The sequence below is a fragment of the Saccopteryx bilineata genome, chromosome 11 (assembly GCF_036850765.1).
Source record: "Saccopteryx bilineata isolate mSacBil1 chromosome 11, mSacBil1_pri_phased_curated, whole genome shotgun sequence".
In the NCBI taxonomy this organism is placed as follows: Eukaryota; Metazoa; Chordata; class Mammalia; order Chiroptera; family Emballonuridae; genus Saccopteryx; species Saccopteryx bilineata.
The window spans coordinates 65,755,606-65,779,433 of record NC_089500.1 but is presented as its reverse complement, the minus strand read 5'-3'; the positions used below and the strand labels follow the sequence as shown (position 1 = coordinate 65,779,433).

Sequence of the window (23,828 nt, the reverse complement as noted above, 5' to 3'; positions counted from 1 at the left end):
GTGCTAGAATGGCTCTGATTGTGGCAGAGCGACGCCCCAGATGGGCAGAGCATCACCCCCTGGTGGGCATGTCGTGTGGATCCCGGTCGGGCACATGCGGGAGTCTGTCTGACTGCCTCCCCGTTTCCAGCTTTGGAAAAATGAAAAAAAAATTTTTTTTTTTAATTAAAAAAAAAAAAGCCCCAGCGACTCACATATCTTTGGGGCCAGCTAGAAGATGTTTAGGAGGCAGCAGAGGAGGGTACTGCGGGATAAATCGTGATGGAAGGAGACTTGACTTGGGGAGGGGGGTGAACACACAGTATAGTGTACAGATGCTGTGTTTGTAGCATTGGTCGCCTGAAACCTGTAGAATTTTGTTAACCAGTATCACCCCAATAAGTTCAATAAAAAGGAAAAAAAAATGTTTATCTTATGTTTTCCTCTGGAAGCATCTGCTTCAGGCTGGTGCTTAAAAGGGAAGAGGAACAAACTAAAACGGCCACTGGGAGACCTCGCCCCACAGCCCTGCAGTGAATGCAGAGAGATGGTGCAGTGCCGAGTTAACGATGAACAGCCTGGCAAACACATGTCACACACAGCCCGGTACGCTCTGACGGATGCGCCCTCCGCCCGGAGTCCGCTCACATCTGCAGGAACGTACGCCCGCCCAGCACAAGGGCTGGGTGATGTTTTGAAAATAAACAGTCATTCATAAAGTCAAAGGCTTTTAAAGTGATTCTTAAAAACAGATTAGACACTGAGAATGATTAAACAGAATGAACAAGGAGCTTAATTAAGATTGATTTTTCAGAACCCAACTGCCCAGTTGATAAGGAAGCCAGCCAAACAAAATAAGTGTGTTCAGGCAGAGTGGAATACTCCGCAGCCATTTCAAATGAAAAACAAGTTGATTGTTTTGATACATGAAATATGTATTTTAAATAATAGTCCCCAAAGAGGACTATTTGCCACATGTTAAAACACTAATATCTCTATTAAGTGAGTGACAGAATAGATTTTTTTTTTTTTCTGAAGCTGGAAACGGGGAGAGACAGTCAGACAGACTCCCGCATGCGCCCGACCGGGATCCACCCGGCACGCCTACCAGGGGCAACGCTCTGCCCACCAGGGGGCGATGCTCTGCCCCTCCGGGGCATCGCTCTGTTGCGACCAGAGCCACTCTAGCGCCTGGGGCAGAGGCCAAGGAGCCATCCCCAGCGCCCGGGCCATCTTTGCTCCAATGGAGCCTCGGCTGCGGGAGGGGAAGAGAGAGACAGAGAGGAAGGAGGGGGCGGTTGGAGAAGCAGATGGGCGCTTCTCCTGTGTGCCCTGGCCGGGAATCGAACCCGGGACTTCCGCACGCCAGGCCGACGCTCTACCACTGAGCAAACCAGCCAGGGCTGACAGAATAGATTTTTTAAGTCCAAACTTTCAAAAAATAGACCTGCGTGACCGTAATGCCGGTGGCCAAGGCCAGGCAGGTTCATGGTGGATTCAGGCAGACGGTAGAGGAACTGCGGAGCTGAAAAGCATAGGGTCCTTCCTGTTTATTAGAGTCACAACAGTGGACAAGCAAACAGGCAGGGGAAAACCTCTTCTCACCACAGCAGGCTAGAGAACAGAAAAATGGCCCCTCACAGTGGGGGGCAAGCGATCTGCACCTCGTAGTGGCAGATGGACCATCTGCCCTGAGGGGAATCGCCAGTGGCCTTACATAGACTATATACGTGGCGCCGCCTCGTGCTCAGGCACTATAATCAGGCAAAGTGCAAGCGAGCAAGCCTAACAGCTGTTTTCTTATAATGACAGTCATATGCAATCTTGGGAATGTTCCTCTTGAAGAACCTGACTTCACAGTGTATCCTATCATTGCAACTAAACTGACCAGACACTGCCATCCCGGAGGGCAAGGGCCCGAGGGCTGCAGGGGCCAAGGAAAAGCCAGGAGGTCCAGCTGGAAGTAGGAGCAGTCTCTGTACTTTCTGCAGCTGGCTGTTCTCTGAAGGGGATTCCCTGAGCTGAGTGACCACATTCCAGCCCGTCACTGGAGCCTTGCCCTCTTCATTCACCTAGCTGTGTGATTTAGAAGAAATCTGGGGGAAACGCAACATAAGAGAAGGAAGTTACATTTTAAATGTGGAAATTGCTCAAGAAAAAAATGTGTCTGTCTTGATTGGCACATGCAAATGTATACAACTGTTCATTTTCCTGCTGAAATTCCCATCTCTTGATTCACTCGAAATCTCTGAAAAATCTTCTTGATGATTCTTTTGTTCTTCCCACCTCCCCTCCCCCGCCAATCCCCTAGTAACTAGAACAGTTTCTGGCCAGCCTGAGGACCCAGAGGTGACATCAAGCCCAGACGCTCTCCTTGGCCCCAGGGGACTGTTAGTGCAGACAGCAGCCACCAGCTGCTGATGTAACTGTTCTTGTTTCTAATGCTGGTAGTAACCAACAGTTTAGTTTTGCTTTGACAACTCCTCCTGCAGCCAAAACTATTGTTATGAACCGCATCATTGCTATTCACCCTAAATAAGGGAAAACAAAGGCTATTCTGAGCACGGAGCGGTGCTGGTGTCTGGGGTTATTTGCAATATCACTGTGGCGTGCTGCCCTTTTCACTGAGGCCACGCGCTGACTTTTTCTGTCTAGTGCATGAAGACGCTCGCTTTCTCTTCAGTCTCTCTCCACAGCCCCAGGGTATCAGAATGCACCGGAGATGTTTTATATACATATGAAAGAAACTGCAGACCTCCTCGGGGGAGAAGAGACTGTGCTTGCACAAAATGAACCAGGACAAAGCGCCCTCCTGGGATCTGTCTCTGCTTTAGTATTTGAATTGCCTTTTCTCATTACCTGAGATTGTTTTCTGTAATTTCTGAACCTTGTAAACTAAAACTGCAGAGTAAGATTGAGAGTCCTGATTTTATAGGATTCTCTGGGGTACATTGCGTTCCCATGCATTGAGAAATAATGATGACAAGGAAGAACGAGTGGGGGAGGGCTGGAGGGAGGGAGAGAGAAAGAGAAGAAGGAGAGAAGACGGGGCAAGGGGAAGAGCTGGCAGGGAAGAGAGGGAGAGAAGCTGTGTTTCCTGCTGTGGCTATGACTGTGCCAGTCGCCAGAGCAGAGCTTAGCTCTGCTTAACTGCTCCCATCAGTTAGACTTTGCAGAGAGAGGGACCCAGAGGACAGCCCACAGCTTGGCTGCTGGTGTGAGGAAAGCCGTCTGAGCGTGGACGCGCTCTTGCAGCTGGATCCCCGGCAGAGAAGCGGAGTGGCCGAGCGTCCTGCCTGTGCACACGTGCCGTGCCGTGCGCTGCCTCGGTGAGCTCTGCCTTTCTACTCCTTCAACCTGGCAGCTTCTAGCAGGACTTGTGGGAGGAAATGCTGTGTGGAGAGTTACAGATGTCCCCTTTCTCCCTTGCTGGTCTGATACTTGCCTGTGAAAAAGATTATTGAATGGAATAGAACAAGGTCTGTCTCGCAGCATTCCGCTCCTCCGTGTGTGTGACATGACCCGTGGGAGGCCAGACACAAGAAACGCAGACTAATTATTGGCTGTGCTGCTGTATAAAACACTAGGCGTTCAGACGCTCTCGGGATTTCAGACCTTGGCCTTATTATCTGTTCTCTGACACCACTGGCTTCCCGCCGCAGAGCTCCTGGTTTCTGTGGATGGCAGTTGATAATTGGCCACAGTCTGTGGTCGCAACCACAGCGTTCAAGTCTAGCACCTGGGCAGGGCCCGCTGATACAGTAGAAAGAGAGACAGACAGAAACACACACACACACACACACACACACACACACACACACACACCATGCTAGCTATAACTACACCTCTGAGCTGCCTGGAGAGGAGATTGCTTGAGGCTGAAGGGATACTTTGAACTGGGGGGCGGGGGGTCAGCATCAAAGTTGGACTCCCCCTTGCAAAAAGCCTCGATTATGTCCAGTGACCACCTGAACAACAACACACAGAAGGAGGCCCCATTGAAAGATCTGCTCTTGACAAAAGGTACACGTCCAAAGGCCAGCTGTGGGCAGTCCCTGCTCTCTGGGGTTTGTTGTGATTGTTCCTGGAATTTCGTCTAAGGATAGAGTTGAGAAAACTAAGAAGTCTCTGTTTCCTGAGAGGGGCCTGTCAGCTCCCAGAACACTCAGGACCGGCCTCTCTTTAGGAAGATATATTCTAGGCTTTTTACTTTTTTCTTGTCTGTAATAATTTTGTTTGTGTTGGAGATGTTATACATAAATAGATAGGTTTGTGGCTTTTGAGTGTGGGGTTCTCAAATGCTCTGTAAGTGAGGCTAACACCACCCCCTGGATATTCTGTGACTTATGGGTACCGTTTTTCACCCTGAATCACTGAAAACAGCATTTTAAAGAAAAGCTGTGTTTCTCAGAATGCGGGTAGTTCACTGGGCAGTTTCTCGGGCCACCAGTGCAGTAACAGCAGATGTCAGAAAGAGAACTGGGACTCTGAGCAGGAGACAGAGAGAACCAAGCAAAGCTGCTGGCCAGGGAGCACTCACAGACCACTGCCCTGGACTGTGAACAAGACAGTTACTTAGGCATCTGTATTTTTTTTCTGATACCCTTTTCTATTTTAATAACGTGGGGTGGGGTGAGGGTGGGTTTTAAATGACTCAGATAGAAGGAGTCAAGGTCTGATGTGTGTCTTTTTCCATGTATAGCATGCAGAGGGATAGATTCTTAAAAGGCTCATAGCTACTCTTACTACTCTGCTGTGTTTTCAGAAAATTCTGCCACTTATCTTTGACTAGAACGTATTTAGCTATATTTCTTTCTGAAGAGATCGTAAAGCTCTAAACCAGGGGTAGTTAACCTTTTTATACCTACCGCCCACTTTTGTATCTGTTAGTAGTAAAATTTTCTAACCGCCCACCGGTTCCACAGTAATGGTGATTTATAAAGTAGGGAAGTAACTTTACTTTATAAAATTTATAAAGCAGAGTTACAGCAAGTTCAAGCATATAATAATGATTACTTACCAAGTACTTTATGTCGGATTTTTGCTAAGTTTGGCAGAATAAATCTTTATAAAACAACTTACTATAGTTAAATCTATCTTTTTATTTATACTTTGGTTGCTCCACTACTGCCCACCATGAAAGCTGGAACGCCCACTAGTGGGCAGAAGGGACCAGGTTGACTACCACTGCTCTAGACTCTAAAATGCATGGTGAGAAGTTGTATTGGCTGTGTGCTCAGGTCTTAGTAAATTGAAAAGATGTTCTTCTCTCTGTATGATCATACAGTATCTGCGTTCTAGGAACTACATAATTAGTCTAATTGTCTCTGACTACTTGCCAGAGCCATCCAAGGCACCTGCCTCAGCCTGGGGGTGGCAGGTGTGCCCTGACCTCACGCCCCAGAGGGCCCGTGCCATTTGACTGTGGTCTGCTTTCAGCTCACCTCCTACAGATTATGAGTCTCACCTTCCACGGTTATTGTCATGCTAAACATTTTATATAAGTATATGATTATAAATAGGGCTCTATAAACAGGTAACCTGCAGTAGCCATGAGGCTCTTTCCAGTGACAGCTCACACTGCCGACAATAAGTAGAAATAGTTGAATAACTATTACAGAACATGAAAACCTTCTGCAAAACTTCATCACTGAAGTTACTGGTAAATGTTTGGTGGAATATGGTTCTATAGTGGACACTGTTCAAAGCAGGATAAGTAGTTGGGCCCCTTCCCTCCAGGGATTTCCTCATCAGTTTCTGTAACGGACACCGGCTCTATGCCGGGCTCATGCTGCCTCTGAGGGTACTGCCTACTTGCAAGGGCTCAGTCCATGAGGGAGGAAGACCAGGAAACGGGCACTAACGAGATGATGACAAGTGCTGTGACAGGGTTCAGAGGCACTCATGGTAGTGCCCCGTGGTAGTGAGCCCTTCAGGGAGTTAGGAAAAGAGCTTCTAAGGGAAAATGAAGCTGGGAGTGGTGCCAAGTCTGTGGGGTCCATTTCCCCTTCTGTGGTTCTACTTGCGAGACAGGTCGGAGTAGCCACCCCACCCCAAGAGAAAGAAAGCTCAAAATATAGGGGGGGGAGTTATACAGTTGGAGGTAATGCTGCCAAAAGTAGGTATACAGTTGTTCACATGGAAAATCATACAAGAATTAATAACTACCACTACAAGGATGAACTCTTTCGTGTACTCACAACTGGACACCTACTTTTGCCCCACCCTGTATATAATAAGATCTTTTATAGCTCTTCCTGTTCTGCCTTCTGAACTTCAGGCTGTGAAGTTATTCTTATAACACGGACTGAATCTCCCCGCGCTCACACGCACCCTATCAACCATGGTGTTTCATGGGTGTGAATTTTCATTTAACCATTAAGGTCTCCAAGAGTCTTTTTGTACTAAGCGTTCACACACTTGAGGCAGTTGTGGTCGATGTAGATCCTGACTCTGCTCTCGCCCGCCTCTGCTCTCTGCCCCCACCGCCCAGTCTCTACAGGGTTTGGGTAAGACTATAGCAGCCCTAGGGCATTCAGCACTTTAATAGTATCACAGAGCCATAAAGAAAGGATAAGACACCCCAAGGCTGTCATCTTCTCGCCACACCCACCTCTGTTCAGGAAGACAGAGAGGCAGGAAATGCAGACTCCCGTTCACTGTGCCCGAGCCATGGTGAGGAGGAGGAGAGCGCTCCGGGAAAGGGGCTGCCTGGAGCTCAGCGGGCCCTGGTGTTCCCAGCAGGTTCTAGCACTGGGGTACTGAGGAGGAGGTCCTGCTGCCATTGGTTCGGGTGGGGGAGGAGCCATTCGGGGTGGTGAGCAGGGATTTGTGGAAAGCCTTCAGCCCTTTCAACGGTGGCTTTGTGTTCTGCATCACAACCTTCCCGCATGCTGCCAGGCGCTGACTTGATCTGATGGAGGGATGGGGCCAATGAGAGGCTCAGAATCTCCCCCGTACAGGGTCAGAAAGGGCATCAATTGTATATCTGGAGCTTTAAAGTAATTAAACATTTAGAAATGAGGACTTCATGAAGGATGCTATATTAATGAAGGAAAGACTAAATGGAAGATGGTGTTCACCATACCACAAATATAAATTAGTATTATATTAGGAAACGAAGGAAGTAGAACTGCACTTCCCCAGAGTTCTTTCAAAATAGCACAGATACTCATGCGTCTAGTATGAGTCAGTTCAGCTCTTCATTGAACCAGGGAACAGACCTCACACCGTCTCTTCTGTCTCTGTAGTTCTCCGCTGTGCATCTTGGAATTTCTTGGAGATGTTGCTATAAAAACACAGCGATGCCATCATCGAGGTCATCACTGTCCCTGTTTCACAGTAATAAAGTGCTGGGATGCCTTCCTGCAAATTTCAGGCTGGATTTATTATAAAATGTCCGGTGTTCCCATTGCACTGACTCAGGCGTCCAACTTTTTATAAAAACCGCCCACTTTTGCAGTGCTGGTCAACCTGGTCCCTCACGCCCACTAGTGGGCGATCCAGCTTTCATGGTGGGCCAATCGCAGCGTCCTCTGGTTGCCCCGCTACCACCCACCATGAAAGCTGAAACGCCCAGTAGTGGGCGGGAGGGACCAGGTTGGCGAGCACTGCAAATGTGGGCACTTTTTATAAAAAGTTTGACAACGCCTGCGACTCATCCACTACGTCATGAGCTGCGTAGCCCCATGAGAAGAGGGGGCGTGTGATAATTTGACTTTGGCCTAAAATTCTCTCCTTGCGTGGCCTGCTTTTTGGCCTTGTCCTGTCAACATCCGAAACTGTTGAAATCAAGGAAAACTGACTAGTGGGCAGTATTTAAAAATCCCTATTTGGCACATGAGATTTTGGAAACCCTAAAGTATCCTGGTTATTTTCTCAGAACTCTACCATTTCTTAAGGTTTTTTTTAAAACATGTGTTTTAATAGTTCTTCTGGAATTCACTCTCTTCTTGGTCTGCCCTTCCCCTCCTGTCCTCTGAACTAAAGCTTGAATAGGGTGTTGAAGGGAGAGGTTCTTAGCATTTTTCCTTTCTATGTACCCCGAGTTCTCTGCGCCCTTGCACATAACCTGCCCCCTATAACATGAAATGGACACATCTTGTAGGGCCAGGCGTGGGCAGACCGGGACAGAGAGGGGCAGCAAGGCCATGTGTTGGCCCAGTGTCAGCTGGCATCTGCCTCACCTCTGAGTGCTGACGGCTGCTGCTCCACAGGGTGGGGTGCATGGCTTCTCCGGAGCAGTAGTGCGCATGCATCTGCCTCATAAATATGCCTCTTCAGTCCCTGTCCAAAGAGTCCCCAAGGTGGGGTAACAGGCCTTGCTGCACCCTCTGCTGCCCCGCGCACAGCCTTTGTACCCTGGGCCCCCCAAGCTTGGAGCACATGGAAGAGAAGTGAATGAAGAGCAAGGAGGGGAGACACGGATGTGTGTGAAGCTTGGGGAAACTGGGCCAGGCACGGCCACCATAGAGGGAAGGTGTTTCCAGCAGGATGTGGAGGGGGCTTCGCCTGCCAGAGTCCTGAGGGACCAGGACAGGGAATTGCTGGGGGAGGTCCCCGGGAGCCCTGAAAGTGTGTGTGGGCAAGATCAGGAGCACAGAAATCTTGAAAAGGGACCCTTTGAGGAAAGGTATGCTGAAATTCATCTGATACTCATATTTAGAAGTGGGAATGCAGGGTTGTTGGGGGTCTTTTTAATACAAATTTCTTTTGCTTGTTCTGTGAAAGTTATTTTCTTGAGAAGATGTGAAGGCAGGCCTTTGGCAACAGAGTCAAGTCGGGCGCTGACGGGACACTTCAGAGGCCCTGACTGCTCCGAGCAGTCCCAAAGCCTGGGTGGAGGGACAATGAGGGAAGATTCAGGAATCACGAAAGGGGAGACAGGAACCCCCCATCACGGTTCTTACAGGGTGTGTGGAGAGAGTGGTGGAGGCCTGGCCACCTGGGTTTGTGAGCCCCAGCCCTGCCCCACCCACCCTCCCATCCTTCTCATCTGCCATCCAGGCTGCGAGGCTTACCCTGGGCTGGTAGTAACTTAATTTGCTCTTTACAATGGTTTTTAGTAGAATGTTCCTGTTTGAAGTGAGAGAGGGAGGCCAGGTATGGGAATTGCGGGCATTCCTGCTCATGAGCTTGAATAGGGATCTTGAAGGGAGAGCTTATTGGTAGCACAGGCCTCTGGGGTCTGGAAGTCAGCAGGCTTCTTTCCCAGAGTCCTCTCTCTGTTCACTCGAATTCTCACTCTGAGGACCCTCTGGACCCCTCTTGGGAAAGTATTTGTAGCCCCAAAGAGAATAAAAGCTTCATATTTTCCAGTTGTTAGGGTTAAAGAAAAACGTCTGTTTTCGTTGAGTGGTTTTGCCCAGACTTCAAAGCAGAAGCCTGCTGCACATTTGACAGGGACTGCCCGGCTCTGCGGGGGCTCCACACCCAGTGCCTTTACAGTGTCTCATGGGTCCCTGATGTTGGGGGCTCCCGGGAGCACCACAGGTGACCCTGACATGCTTCCAGGGGCCAACTTGCTGCTGCTGCTGCACTTGCTGTAGCTCCTGCACCTGATTAGGACTGGGTTGTTAGGACAGAGGCCTTTGGGACCCTGGCCAATTCCTATAGGAGGACCTGCCTGTCACCCTAGTCCAAAGGCTATAGTAGCTCAAGCTATGATTAGGTTTCTGTCACCCAGGGTGGCCAGTGGGGCTTCACAGCTTGCCTCCATGAGTGATGCCCTGGGGACCCTGTCCTGCCAGCCTGTGCCCTCACCCTGCCTCAGGCAAGTTTCACACTTCAAACGCCCATGAACCCCTAGGGTCAGCACGTATCCCCTGTGTCGCAGGCACACCTGCCGGGACTGTACTCATGCATGAGAACTCAGGACCATGACGCTGGAGCTACTCTGACCACATCTCAAGTCCTGGCATCTAGAACATCCCCAGGAAGTCCAGGCTGCTAGTGTTTGTCCTAGAATGCCTGTCGTCAGTTCTCCAAGTATGGCCAAAGGTTCTAGAAGGTCCCCAAGACCCTCCCAGGTGGTCACTGAGGCCAGATCTTTTTCATATACCCCAACCAATGCAGCGTGTCACAGCAGATGGGAAGTGAGGCAGAGAGGCGAACGCAGCTGCCTTCTGGGAAGACGGACCCTAAAGCAGGGTAAAGTGTAAAGAAGCACCACTCTTATCGCTACATTTTTTTTTTGTTTTGAGAAATATAGTTATTTTTATTAAGTGTTCTATATGTTGATATGTAATGAGTTTCTTTTTAGTGAATAAATATTAAAAATTTTCCGTTTTAATTTTAAGTACCGGTGGGCATCACACAAACAAAGCTCCCTGAGAGCAGTCGGTAACTTCTAAGAGTATGGAGTATAGAAGAATCCTGAGCTGTGGGTCTGAGCAGATCAGGAGGGCAGAGCCCAGGAAGGAAGCACAGCAGGTCTGAGCACAGCGGGTGTGGGTCGGGCCTCCAGGGTCAGGGCAGGGCCTGGTCGGCCCCGCATGTTGACAGGAAAGCTGACTAAGCACAGCCTAAGAGCAAGTAGTCCCCAGGCACAGAAGGGTGGTGGGGATGCTATACAGCAGGGGTCCCCAACCTTTTTTGGGCCACGGACCGGTTTAATGGCAGAAAATATTTTCACGGACCGGCCTTTAGGGTGGGACAGATAAATGTACGTGACCGAGACAAGCCTCAAGAGTGAGTCTTAGACGGATGTAACAGAGGGAATCTGGGCATTTCTTAAAATAAAACATCGTTCAGACTTAAATATAAATAAAACGAAAATAATGTAAGTTATTTATTCTTTTTCTGCGAACCGGTACCAAATGGCCCACGGACCGGTACCGGTCTGCGGCCCAGGGGTTGGGGACCACTGCCATACACTGTTCCCATAGCTGAGATCGTTCTTACCCTTGCTTTCAGCGAACTTTTTAGTATGATATGAGGTAAGAAGATTCATGCCTTTCAGACAATATTAAATGTTCTATCTGCTGACTCAGACCAAGACAGATCAAATCCAGACCGACTGCAGATCTAAACATAAAAATACACGCTACAAAAATCTTAGAAGAAAAATATCCTTAGACTAGTGGAGATGGAGAAGACTTTTCTAATCAAACAAGAAGCTTAGAATCGATAAAGGAAAAGAGACAGTATTTGATGACAAAAAAATTTATATATTTTTTTATAGAGAAACTCATAGCAAAGTTTAAAGAAGTAAAGACTGGGGAAAATATATTTGCACCACATGTAACAAAGATTTATCGTCCTATTATGTAAAGATTGCTTACAAATTAATGAGAAAGAAAGAAATGAGAAAACTACAAATAAACTAATATTATGAAAAAGACAAATATAAATTACCAGGATGTAAAATTACTAGTAATTCGGTAAATATAAATTAAAACAAGATACATATTTTTGCCCATCAGATTAGCACAAATGAAGAGTGAGTGTTCGTTGTTGATGAAATTGTGGAAGAGGGTGCCCTCTCCTTGACAGGGGCCTTTTCATAAGGCACAGTCTTGGTAGCCATCAGTTTTAAAAGGATATATTCGTGACCCAGAAATTTCAATCTTAGGAATCTTTCCTACTGGGTACTTACAACTGTGGGTCAACACACACATTGATAGTGATGCACAAACACACACACACACACTATATATATATACACACACACACACACACACACTATATATATATACACACACACACACACACACACTATATATATATATACACACACACACACACACATATATATGGCTCCAAGGGTCATAATAGAAAAACAGAAATAAAACACCTAAACATTCATTACTTGGAAACTATAAGTTCTAGTATATTCGTATTCTGAAATAGATAGCCACCATAAAGAGTGAGGTTGGTTTATACGTATATATTCTTGTTTTAAGATGTCTGTGATACGTTAAGTGAAAAAGACTAGAACAATATGTTTGTACAGTGATTCCATTCATTAATAAGAAGAAAGCCCTTATTCCATAGGCAAAGGCACAGAGATACACAGTGGGTGGGCTGTGCCCCCACCCCCAGAACAGCAGGGGTTTGGATGAGGCTCAGGGCGTGCTCCAGGCCATCGAGGGGATCTTTCACATCGCACACTATTTCCTTCTATGTTGTTTAAATTTTAAAGGTCATCTTTATAATAAAAATCCTTTTCAAAAGAAACACAAGTATACCCAAATTATGTCCATAAAATTATGAAAATATATTTATAACTGGATTGCTGTAGTATAAATCACTATCTGCACAGCTTTTCATATTCAGGAGAAGATGACCTAGAAAGACACTCTCGGAGTGAAGAATTAACCCATGAAGACTTTGTGTGGGATCCTCCACTGTAGTTCTCACTGCCCTCTCTTTTGATGGCTATAAAGCAAGGAAGTGTTCTTGAGAAACAAAAGCATGTGGCCATTTCTGAGCATGGTTTAACCTGAATGGCAATTTGCTGTTCATTCACAAAATGAAATGAAGGTTGGTAAAAACAAGGCATTATTTTGGGTTCAGTCTTAATGCTCCGTTGGCCACCTTGACCTCAGCAGAGTTAACGCCCTGCGCAGGTCAGCGGTTGCTCTTCACTGGGTGGCGGTCCTTGGGTTGGTAGCACACCCCTGTGCCCGGATCCTCACTGCTCCGCTGAGCGGCACTCCTGTGCTCTCAGGCCAGCGCAGGCCTCTGTCCTGTCAGCACACGGGTGCAGGCGGAGCCAGGTGTTCCAGAAGAGATCTTGGCCTCGATAGGTGTGCCCCATTGATTACTCTCTGAGTGATGAAGTCACTTAGCTACCTGCCAGACACCATCCCGTGTCTGACAGCAAAAATACAAAATAAAGAAAAGTCGGTTTCTGATAATGGTTTGTTGTAAGGGACAGACTGAAAAAGTACCGTCAGCATCTCCTATCAGCGTGAAGACAGGGATCCAACCACATGTCCAGGAAAGCTTCACACAAGCACAGTGTGACGTGGCGCTGGAAGACACAGGGTGTTCTGGACGTAGAAATGTAATGTGCAGAGGCAGAGTCATGAGGACAGTGTTTCCGAGTTAACAAGCCTGTCCACCTCCCACAGCCTGTGAGGATAAATGAGGTCACATTTATATCTGTACCCCAAAGGCAGAGTTCCTAGCCTATTCCCGATGGTTGGGAGAAATTCCAGCCTTTTCCAGGAGATTCCCGATGGTCCCTGGGAGAGGTCTGGATATATATACATGAATGTGGTGGCTCCCTGGGGCTTCCTCCTCACAGGAAGTAGATGCTTAAGTCCTTGGGGATGATCTGGGCACCCAGGCCCTCTGGAGGCCTTGCCAATCAGCCACTAGACATCAGAAGTATCCAGAACACTAACACTGAAGGGGCCATAGGGAGCCCCCTGGGTCTCGCTGACCACCAGTCTCAGCCAGCAGTGCCTGCTGGTATCTGCCCCTTCACTGCCAGCTGGGTGTGCACCCACAAGCCTACCTGGCCTCCACTGCTCACTGCACGGGGCTCAGCAGTTCCGTTTCCTCACAGCCAGCTTTCCATTCTCCAAGGCACACCTCTAGATCAGCCGTACAGACCCAGTGCCGAGGGCAGCCAGCCCTCAGGAGAGCACAGGGGAAGTCTTGGCCCCTTGGCTGTGTGGGGCCCAGGACAGGAGTGAAGGACAGTGCTACAGGACAAGGTGTGGTGGGACTCAGGTAGACCCTTCCTCTGCCCCCATCCCAGGCCCTGCCCCTCTGTTCCCAGGGCATGATGGTGGAAGCACACAGCTGAAGATACGGGCGAAGGTGCCACCCACTCCCCTTGTGCGTCATCCCCAGTGAGAGCCCTGTGCTGAGAGATGATGCTTCCCCACTAGCATGTGCATTGTGTGTACATGTGCAAGTGTGCATGTGTGTTTGTAGACATGTGTGTATATGTCTACATGAATGCATCATGCCCATACGTATACTTGTCTGTCCACATGTGTTTTGTGTGCATGTGCATGCATGCACACAGTTGTGTGTGTCTTGCTGTGTTCATGTCCATGTGAGTGTGCATGCGTGGATGTGCTGCAAGTTTGAGGCAATAGCACAACTTGAGAGCACTCTCCCTCTTCCTCTTGCCCTTAATTATACCCCACACCTCCCTATCCACCTCACAACAAAAGCTGTGCACTATTCTCACCCTCTTCCTGGGCCTCTCACCCTTTAAACTGATGGCCCTGCGCAGTCACTTCCCTCCAGTGTGTGGGCAGACTCAGAGGACAACAGGCGGCCAGCACTCAGCAGAACCATGCGCTGGAAGCCAGAAAGCAGAGAGTCTGGGTTCTAGACCTGACCTTGAGCACTGAGCCTCTGCTTCCTCCTGCCAAACCAAAGGGCTTGAATCAGCGGCCCCTTATTGGCAACCCCATGCCTGTTTATTCCGGAAGTGGCTCCATGACGCTGTGCTTGTGTGAAGTGTATGGTAACGGAATCTAGAACACCTCTTGTAATGGCCATGTGAGAAGCCCAGCGGCGCCCTGACTGCCCACCGAGCATGGGGCGGGATTGGAGACAGTGGAGATGTATTTGCTACATTGCGTCCGAAGGCAGTGGCTTTGAGGAGAGGAGGTCGGAGCTTTTTATCAACATGCACTTTTTGTTCAGTGTGCTGTGTGGATTCTTTGTGGATATGCTTTGGGAAACTTGACTCAACTATGAAGAGGGGTTTAGTTTTCCTAGAGAGGTTACGCCGGGAGAAAAGCTTCAGTTCTGAGAGACTGTCTTAACTCCCCTGCAGGGGTGGGGAGGATGTCATCTGGCAGGACAGAGTCGAGGTGATGGAAAGCTTTTCCTAAGCCCAGAGGTGGCCCTCACAGCTTGCCTGCCCGTCGGAAGGGGCCGGCGTGCGGCAGGCAGCCTGCGGCAGGCAGCCTGGGCTTGTGTCTGAGTTTCGTTCGTGTGTGGAATAGTGTCAGTTACAGCACAGCGGCTCTGGGGGTCTTGTAGGGCCCATGGAATACATGTTCCTAAGGCTCTTCTCATTATAGAATTGCAAAGACAAGGTTTGTCTGAGCACCAAGGTTAAGCTGAGTGCCACAGGTCTGCCAGAACGTGAGCCCATGCCTGCGTCTCCCTCTATTTAAATGTTATCCGAATGTCAAAGTCTGGCATTGGCTGGGTAGCAGACCTGGGGAAAAACAGTCTCTCTCTCCAGAGGTTCTTGTGAGGACCAGATTCATGCCAGAGGCCTTCCATGCCCGGTGGCTGTCCTGGTCAGAGGGCCCCGAGGAGCTGGGGTGTGGAGATCTAAGAGGGCGGCAGTGCAGAGGGGCACATGGTGGCCGAGGGGACGGCGGTGCAGAGGGTGGTAACACGGTCTCCTCTTACATCGCAGCCGAGCTGGAGTTCGCCCAGATCATCATCATCGTTGTGGTGGTAACAGTGATGGTTGTGGTCATTGTCTGCCTGCTGAATCACTACAAAGTATCCACGCGGTCTTTCATCAACCGCCCGAGTCAGAGCAGGAGGCGAGAGGACAGGCTGCAGCAGGTAAGTGTGCCGCCCAGGCCTCTGGACAGCTGCCGGGGTGCCGCTGGGGGCCCGGAGCGCCGCGAAGCAGGACGGCCTCTCCTGTCAGCCCACCACAGTTCAGAAACCCTGCAGACTCTCTAGTGGAGGTTCATACACTTTCAGACAAGCATGTGCATCAGTGAATTCTCACAAATTGAGCACACCTGTGTAGTAGCCAGCACCCAGTCAGCAAAGTGACAGGAGCAGCCGCCAGAAACGTGCTGGGCCCCGTTCCAGGCCCGCTGGGCTGGAGACAGCAACGGCCTGGACGGCTGTAAGCACAGAGAGCTGCTTTCCCTCACCTGCCTGTGAACTTTGTAACAGTAGAGTTGCACAGTAGGGGTCTGCCTTCTTTTACACCCATCACACCTGGGAGGTCCATCCGTGCTGTTCTGGAGAAGGCTGCCCCTAGTGCACGGGGCTCGCGATCTGCGCCGGTAAGGCTCTGCGGAGCGGCGGTGGACACCGGGCCCGGCCTCCTCCCTGACAGCGCAGGCTGGGCCCTGTTGGCGCTTACAGAGCGGCCCCTAGGAAGGCTCTGCAGGTTGGCATCTCAAGGATTCTAGCTACTTCTGAGCCACCTCTTCCTCTGGAAAGTAAAACACTGATAGTCAGTTAAGCTGCTCTGGGATCTCTCTCCACCTGGTAGACCAAGGGCTGCTAGAACTTTCTCTGCTGAGCTAGTTTTATAATCTGTGATTCTGGTGGCTTTCAGTGAAAGGCTTGGGAATGGTGGATTTAGGCGCCTGTAAATTCTTGGTTTTGGTGGAGGGCAAAGGAGGCAGCATTCCCCCGTAGTACTCAGCCTCTGAGTGTGTGTCAGGACCAGGGTGACTGGTGACCGCCTGCCTTCGGGAGACCGTCACGAGTGTGGGGGTGCAGCCGTCCTGCTGGGTGCAGCCCTCCCAGCCCAGCGCCCCTTCGGAGGTCAGAGCCCTGCTTTGTTGGGGCTGCAGGGTTGTTCACTTAACCCTCAGTTCTGTTCTCCCTGTGGGTGGGACTCGGGGCTGGCCAAGCGTGCCGTGTCTGTAGCGTGGCAAGGGGGAGAAGGGACAGGGCTTCTATGTGCCACCATCAGAGGCACAGAGACGAGACAGCATGCCATGATAGCTGTGGGGTCAGTTCTGACAAGGACCGCTGTCCCCTCTTGCTTTCTCTTGTCGTCTGCTGTCCCCTTCCTCCACTTCCCTGGGTCCCCAGTTCATCCACAAGCCCCCCGCAGCCTTGTTCACGTGGCTTTCATCACACCAGGATGGCTTCCCCTCTGTTGTCCTAGCAGGCTGCCGCCCGGGGTCCAGACTCACTGGACACCGGGGTCCTCCAGCCCGCTTATAGAAAAGCAGCTCTGTTACCTGAAAGAGGGAGCTAATTCTTCTGAAGTTCTGAACACAAAATTCATGTCAGTCTTCTGAGTTTTAATAGAGAGGACACGGCGGCAGTTTCAGAACTGTAAAAGAATCAGCTGTCATCACTTTGCCTCAGCCTTAATGCAGGACTATAAAGGCCGACCCCCCCCCCCCCGAAGAAATAAGCAAAACTGTCCCACTCGTTGTCATCATCACGTTTCCAGGGAGTACCTGCCACCGATTCGTCCAAGTTCCTCATCTTTCCTCGTCTTATACTTTCTGCTCCGAGCCCCACAGTGCTGGGAGTCGCTGCTCAAGCTGCTTTTCCAGTGTCTGGCCTGATCCCCCCCCCCCCCCCCGCCCGCCCGCCGGCCTCCCTCAGATTGGCTTCTGGGATCTTCCTCCCACCTGATTTGCCCTGTCGTGGACGGTAAGGCAGCTCCTATCTCTACTCCTCGATGCAGACCTACCCATGCCTCCTCTCACTGTTCCCATTCGTTGTTGCCTTAGTGTCTACTCACTGGCCTCTGTCCCCTGACTGGGAGCTCCCTGCCCAGTCAGGTGACGGGACAGGCACACAGCTAGTCACACTGTATAGTATGATATAAGGACCAACAAAGAGGGGAAACAGGAAGACAGCTTTACAAAGAGAAAAAAATAGAAAAACTCAAGTGTTTTCCCTTGGGGCATGTGTTCTATTTCATTGGGAAGTGGGTCCCCCTGGAGCCCTCCACAGGGACAGCACTTCGCCTGTGTCCTCCCTGCTCCAGGGCTGATGGGTAGCAGGGCCTCCTATTCTCAAACCCGAGAAAGTAATTAAGTGACTTGCAGAGGTTCCTTCAGGGCTGCCCGCTTACGGCAAGTGGAGACAGTCAGTGCTGAGATTGTGTCTGTGGACATCTCCGTCACTGGCCATGTCTCATTCGTTAACTAGCGCTTGAAGGTTTGGCCCCTGAGAGCTCATTACAGGTGTTGTTGCTTCTCAGGGCTGGGACTGTCCTTTTCCGTAAAATGGGAATGTACATCTTACACTGCTTAGCAGTGGGCTCTGTTCGACGTTTCATAAACTCAGTTTGTATTTCGACACAGGGACAGAAACAGGCTAGTCCCGGCTGTAGCTCCACCTCATGACTGGGACCATTAGCCTAGTTTATAGTCCAAGCACGGAGGACAGAGGGTAAGGAGAAAACCTGACTTCTCTCCCGGGGGCGGAGCTCTAGGTAACATTGTGCTGCACCGTCGTTCGTGTGCAGCCCGCCTGATACGAACGTGCTTCCTCGCCAGGCTTCCTGCCTCCCAGTCACCTACATGTCCTTTCTAAAACTTCTTGAAGAAATGCCAGTTTCCATAATACATACAGTACAGGGGGTCCTCGGGTTATGACACAGTTCCATTCCTATCACAGTGACGTAATTCGAATTTTGGTGTAAGTCAAAACACACCCTAGCCTAAGTCACTTACCTGTCCTAACACAGTGGTAAAATCATAATCTAGAGCAGTGGTCTTCAACCTTTTTCGGGCCACGGACCGGTTTAATGTCAGAAAATATTTTCACGGACCGGCCTTTAGGGTGGGATGGATAAATGTATCACGTGACCAAGACAAGTGTCAAGAGTGAGTCTTAGATGGATGTAACAGAAGGAATCTGGTCGTTTTTTTAAAAATAAAACATCGTTCAGACTTAAGTATATATAAATAAAACGGAAATAATGTCAGTTATTTATTCTTTCTCTGCGGACTAGTACCAAATGGCCCACGGACCGGTGCCGGTCCATGGCCCCAGGGGTTGGGAACCACTGATCTAGAGCATAAAAACACAACTAAGCCACAGAAAAAGGAAAAGGGCATAATATACTGTACGTGTTACTGCGTATCCTTCCGACACGCACAACCATACTAGTTCGCCCCTGTAGTCCGTAAGTGTGATGCTAACAGTGTAAGCCAAAACACTCAATGTCTCAATTTTTCCAAGTTTTTATGGGAATAAGCATTGTAAACTCAAAATGTTGTATGTTGAGACTGTTGTAACCTGAGGACCCCCCTAGGAAAGCTATCTGATTCATTTACACTCATGATTTCCAACCAGGGGTGGTTTTCACCTCTAGGGGACATTTGTCAATGTCAGAAGACTCTTTGTTGGTCAGCTCAACGGAGAGTTGCTACAGGGATGCTCTAACACACACACACACCCCCCGCACAGGTCAGCCCCCACCACAGAGTGGTCTGACCCCAGAGCCAGTTGTGCTGTGATAGGGAATCCCTGTCTTTCAAGTGTTGAATGCCACACTTCCCAGCAGTTCAACGGAGAGCGTTGGGGTCCTCAGAGACACTGCATGTTCAGAGGGTCCTAGTCTGGGATTCTGCCTTGGGGACAGTCCTCCCCCCCCCCCCCCAGCGATGGCTGTTCCACAGTGTCCCATGGTGATGTCCTGTGCCAAGCAGCCTCCTGTCCTAAGGGGCTCAGAAGGAGCTAGGCAGGGGCATGGCTGGACGGTGACAGTGTAGGGGGAAGGCCCCGCTCTTACTCACAAAGCACGCAGTGGTGGCCTCGGGACCCGCCCTGGCACAGTGCAGATTTGCACTCCTTGCAGCAAAAGTGATTGGTAAAGATGAAGGTTTGCGGTTGTTGCTGTCCGTGTGGTTTCATCTCTGTTGTCCAAGTACCTCAGTGCTCCTGAAGCGCCTTTCACTTTGTCAGTATCTAAATCCTGCCTTCCCAAGAGCCTCAGTGGTGGGGCTCAGCTGGTTGGCAGCTTGTGGGTGTGGGCACCACCACCAGGGTCCCGGTGAGTGAGCCTGTGCATTGCTGGGACCCACTTACTTCTAGGGCCCTTTGGGCCCATTTGTTCTAGAACTATTTGCGGTCTCCCTAAGCATGTTAGTAGAAGGTATATATTTATTTTAGACTGGTGTGAAAAGGGTTGGGCATCTAATTTATCAACTTCTAGGTAATTTGGTTTAACACCGTTGGTTAAATTTTATTTTAATATATTTCTGCCGGAAGACTTGATAGCCAAGATGGAGAAATAAAGGACAAGAGTTGGGTTTGTTCCTGAGAAAGAGGCTTGCTGAACATGCAGGGGTTAGGATTTGGTTGAGTGGACTTCCCCACCCCAGCTCAGCTGCCCTCTCCTCGCTCGTGGGTTTTCCACAAACCCAAACGGAAAAGCCAGGCTAAGGTCAAGAAGACCTTAGTAACTCTGAATAACCCCAGTTTTCAGAGAAAGTCTCCTTCTGGGAAATGATGGGTGGACCAGTTGCCCCTTTGGGCCAAGCGCCAGGCTCATCCTGATTCGGGAAGGTTTTCTTGGTACAGTCAGAGGCACCTTCCTCAGTGAGAGCAGAGCCCTCACCCTGACTTTCCCATGCCCTCTCCTCCTCACGCCCCAGCCTCTCCTCAGTTTCCTCTCTGGCTAACTCCAACAGCGCCTGAAGGAAGAACACACTTCCTGTGCCAGGTCCCCTCTGGCCAAGGCAGGAACAGAGGGAGTTGCATTGGCTGAGGCCCGTCAGCCTTCACCCCCCGGTGTCTCTGAGAAACTGCTCCAAGGGAGGCCAGCGGATGGGGCAGACCAGCTCTGAAGTTAGTGGAAGCAGCCATCTCTGAATGAAAATGAAAGTCCGATTACAGAAAAAGTGAATCCTGTCAATCACAGCAAACAGCAGTGAGTGGGTTTGTGATAGAAACTCGATGTGTCCTTTCTGAGGTAGCCTTGGCTTATTTTTTTCGAGCCTGGTTTATGTGATTGCAGAGTTTTGAGACTGTCTAGATGTCTTTTCACTACCTTAGACTGCCAAGTAACAGGAAAACAATACAAGGGACATAAATATTCCAGACACAGCCCGGGGGCGGGGGGGTGTACACGCGTCGCTGGCGCCTTTCTTGCCAGAGTTGGCAAAGGCCTGAGCAGCCTTCTCGGATGCTCTGCAGCCCAGCCTGGGGGTGCCAGCCAGCCTGCCTGGACAGCCCAGGGCTTGGTGGGTCCTGGGCAAGTCCCATGTGGCCATTTACCAAGGAGTGGCAGAGAAATGGGAACATTTTACTTAGTTTGAGCCGTATGAAACAGTGGATATTCAACTATTTTGACCTATAAAAACAGCAATTTCAATTAAAAATTAACAAAAGGAGTGACATCAGGTATTGCTTCATTACTAACTGCTGCAAGGTTTAAATCATGGTGAAAATGTGGATGCCTGGGCCTCCCTGTGGAGAAATCATCAGGCTGGCTCTTGATGCAACCAGGGCTACCCTAGTCTGGGCCGGGGGTGGGGGCAGGGAAGGAGCCATGGCTTCCCCCCAGCTGTTGGGAAGAAGGATGAAGACTAAGATGCCAGCTGTGTTGGTACAGAAACTTGAGTTCCTTAGATCCAAAGGGCCCTGAGACCCTCTCTACAGAAGCTGCAGACCTAGCCTGGAGTGTGGCCAGTGTATGTGGTTGCTTCACAGGGTGTTTTGACAAAACTCGAATGAGCTTGTAAAACTTGAGATTTCACATCAATATTGGAATGTACATCTTTTCCGGAACAGTCAGCAGATCACACACTGGCCTCGACTTCTTCCTGCACCCCCAGCCTGGGGCTGCAGAGGAGCGACCACTCGGGACGGGCTGGTGCCCACCTTCTGGCTGCGGTTCCATCTTTCTTTGTGGCTTGTTTTTAGAGAAAATATTATTCTGTACTCGTGCTTTTACCAAAAGGGTGAAAACAAAAGATTGGGCGCCACTGATTTCCATAAAAATGGAGAGAATTTCCTTGTGGATATAAAGATCATTTCCATGAGGTTAGGCGCTTAACCCACTGTGTCTGAGCCCACGGAGTATGGCATTTCCTGTGCCCGGCCCTTGTGTTCCTCCCGGCCCCTGCTGCCAGTAATCACCCCAGGGTAGGGCCCTCCTCTCTGTGGCTGAGTCTGTGGCCAGAGTAGGCTGCGGGCTCCTTTCTGTTGGCCTTGGGACCAGGGTTGGCCTAAGGACGGGCAGTTCTGGTCACCTCTAAGAAGCGGGACAGGAACCCATCACACTGAGCTCAGAGCTCACAGAGCCTGAGGAGCCCCCAGGCTGTACCCTGAGGTCCAGTGAAGGGCACAGGGCGGGGGAGTCACCACGCATCCAGTTCATTGCCGCTGTTTCTGAAGAGCTAGACCACTGTGCACCTGCCTTTTCATATTTCTACCTACTTCATCTGAATTTATAAAAGCATTTCTAGGATGATAGAAATGAGCTATTTTCATCCAGTAAGGTACCACGCAGGGAACTAAAGGGCTGAAGATGCATTGATCGTAGGTATGTCTCTGACATTCCGGACTGAGGAGAAGAGCGCCACAGGCTTCATGTGGCGTCCGGTGGGATGAAAGGCGGCAGGGGACAGTTTGCCTGTGGGTGAGGCAGATTCTTGCTGCAACATAAGACCCGAACATTTGTTGTCAACCGTGTGCAGTCACAATTCTCCGTTATTTCATGAGCCACCTAAATGCATTTCCAGAGGTTGAGGGGACTCCAAGGGACAGGTCAGCTGCTACTGCCAGCTCCAAGCACGGCTTCCTACCATCAGCCACGCTGTTTCTCGCGCTAAGAGTGTATTCGCGCAGTCAGGCTGCCAGACTGGTCATTGAAAAAGTTTTACGCTTTAGTGTTTCCAATGGAAAATGAAAAGGTTGATCATTTTCACGGCTTCAAAATGAGAGTGTCCCCTTCCAGTATGAGAAGCAGGAGGCCATGTTGCTGGCAAAAACTGGATAAGGGCGCTGGGCCGTCAGTTACACAGCAGATTCTCATCTGAACAGGAGTGACAGGGCTTTCCAGTAGTCAAGAGTCGTCTTTAAAGCACCGAGAGTAGGGCAGACGGTCCTGCTTAGGCCGGCATTGCTCACAACAGTTTTGAAATTACCTTCAAAGCTTGCAGTTCATGTTTTGGAAAATTTTCAGGGATTTTTTTTTTTTTTTTTAATTCTATCTGATAATGGCAGGTGTTCCTTTTTCTTATTTGTTCTTTGAGGGTTGATTTGATTTTTGGTACCAACCAAAATCTATTTGGAGTTAAATTTTATGAATGATGTGAGACTGATCAAGTTAAATGATACAGTGTTGGTGCACAGCCAAGTATGACTCAATTAGTAAAAATGATGTTGTTTGAGTTACAAACTGATATTGTAGAGAAAGGTCAGGAAGGACCCACAGAGAAACTGACGGCTCCCTCTGGGGAGGAGCCAGGATGGGAAGAGGTGGCCAAAGGGAGTCTGGTCTGTGTTGTTAAAATTTGTATGGTAAGAATGAATTAATGTATTGTTTTTACAACTAAAACTATCCTCAACTCACATAAACTAATGTTCAAGACAATTCCAATAATGTTCTGAGTATCTGTAGACTCCCAAGGTAACTCATTTGAACATGGTTTTATATCGTGACCAAAATGTGCTAAAATTAGATTTTTAAATAAAAGTAATGAAAAATTTTGTAAACCAAAGAACTTTAATAATCTTTTAAATAGGTATTAGCATTAATAATCTAATGATGTAGTTGGTTTCTTTTGTTTGATTTTACTTAGCCCTTGAAAGTTGGTGTGGTCTATTTTGAGGGGGGGGAAAGTGTTCTAAATTACTCTAATTCTGAGTGGTACTTGTTAGAGGACTCCCCAGAGCTGTCAGAGATGCCAAGGAAGGAAGCCAGGTTCTGGCCCTGTGTTAATTCCCTACCAGCTTCTTGACCTTGGGGAAAGCATTTGCCCTGTATCTGAGCTTCCTCTCGCACCCTAAGGAGGTGACTGTGCCCACCTAGGCCCTTGGTCAACAAACCGCGACTCGCGAGCCACATGCGGCTCTTTGGCCCCTTGAGTGTTTAGCAAAGGCCAGCTTAGGAGTACCCTAATTAAGTTAACAAAAGTGTACCTACCTATATAGTTTAAGTTTAAAAAATTTGGCTCTCAAAAGAAATTCCAGTCGTTGTACTGTTGATATTGGCTTTGCTGACTAATGAGTTTGCCGAC

The 23,828-nt window shown here is 49.3% G+C and overlaps 1 protein-coding gene across 8 annotated transcripts in view; it reads left to right on the top strand.

The window, feature by feature from the left end:
• The window catches only part of LDLRAD4 (low density lipoprotein receptor class A domain containing 4), a 597,062-nt gene that overhangs the window by 544,984 nt on the left and 28,250 nt on the right, over nt 1–23,828 (top strand). For 7 of the 8 annotated variants that reach the window (XM_066246383.1, XM_066246384.1, XM_066246385.1 and 4 more), the window contains one exon: nt 15,326–15,480. In XM_066246383.1, the coding sequence (XP_066102480.1) occupies nt 15,326–15,480 (155 nt within the window). Of the gene's footprint in view, nt 1–3,228; nt 3,309–15,325; nt 15,481–23,828 lie in introns of those variants that run through there. The other variant, XM_066246391.1, reaches the window with a different exon arrangement.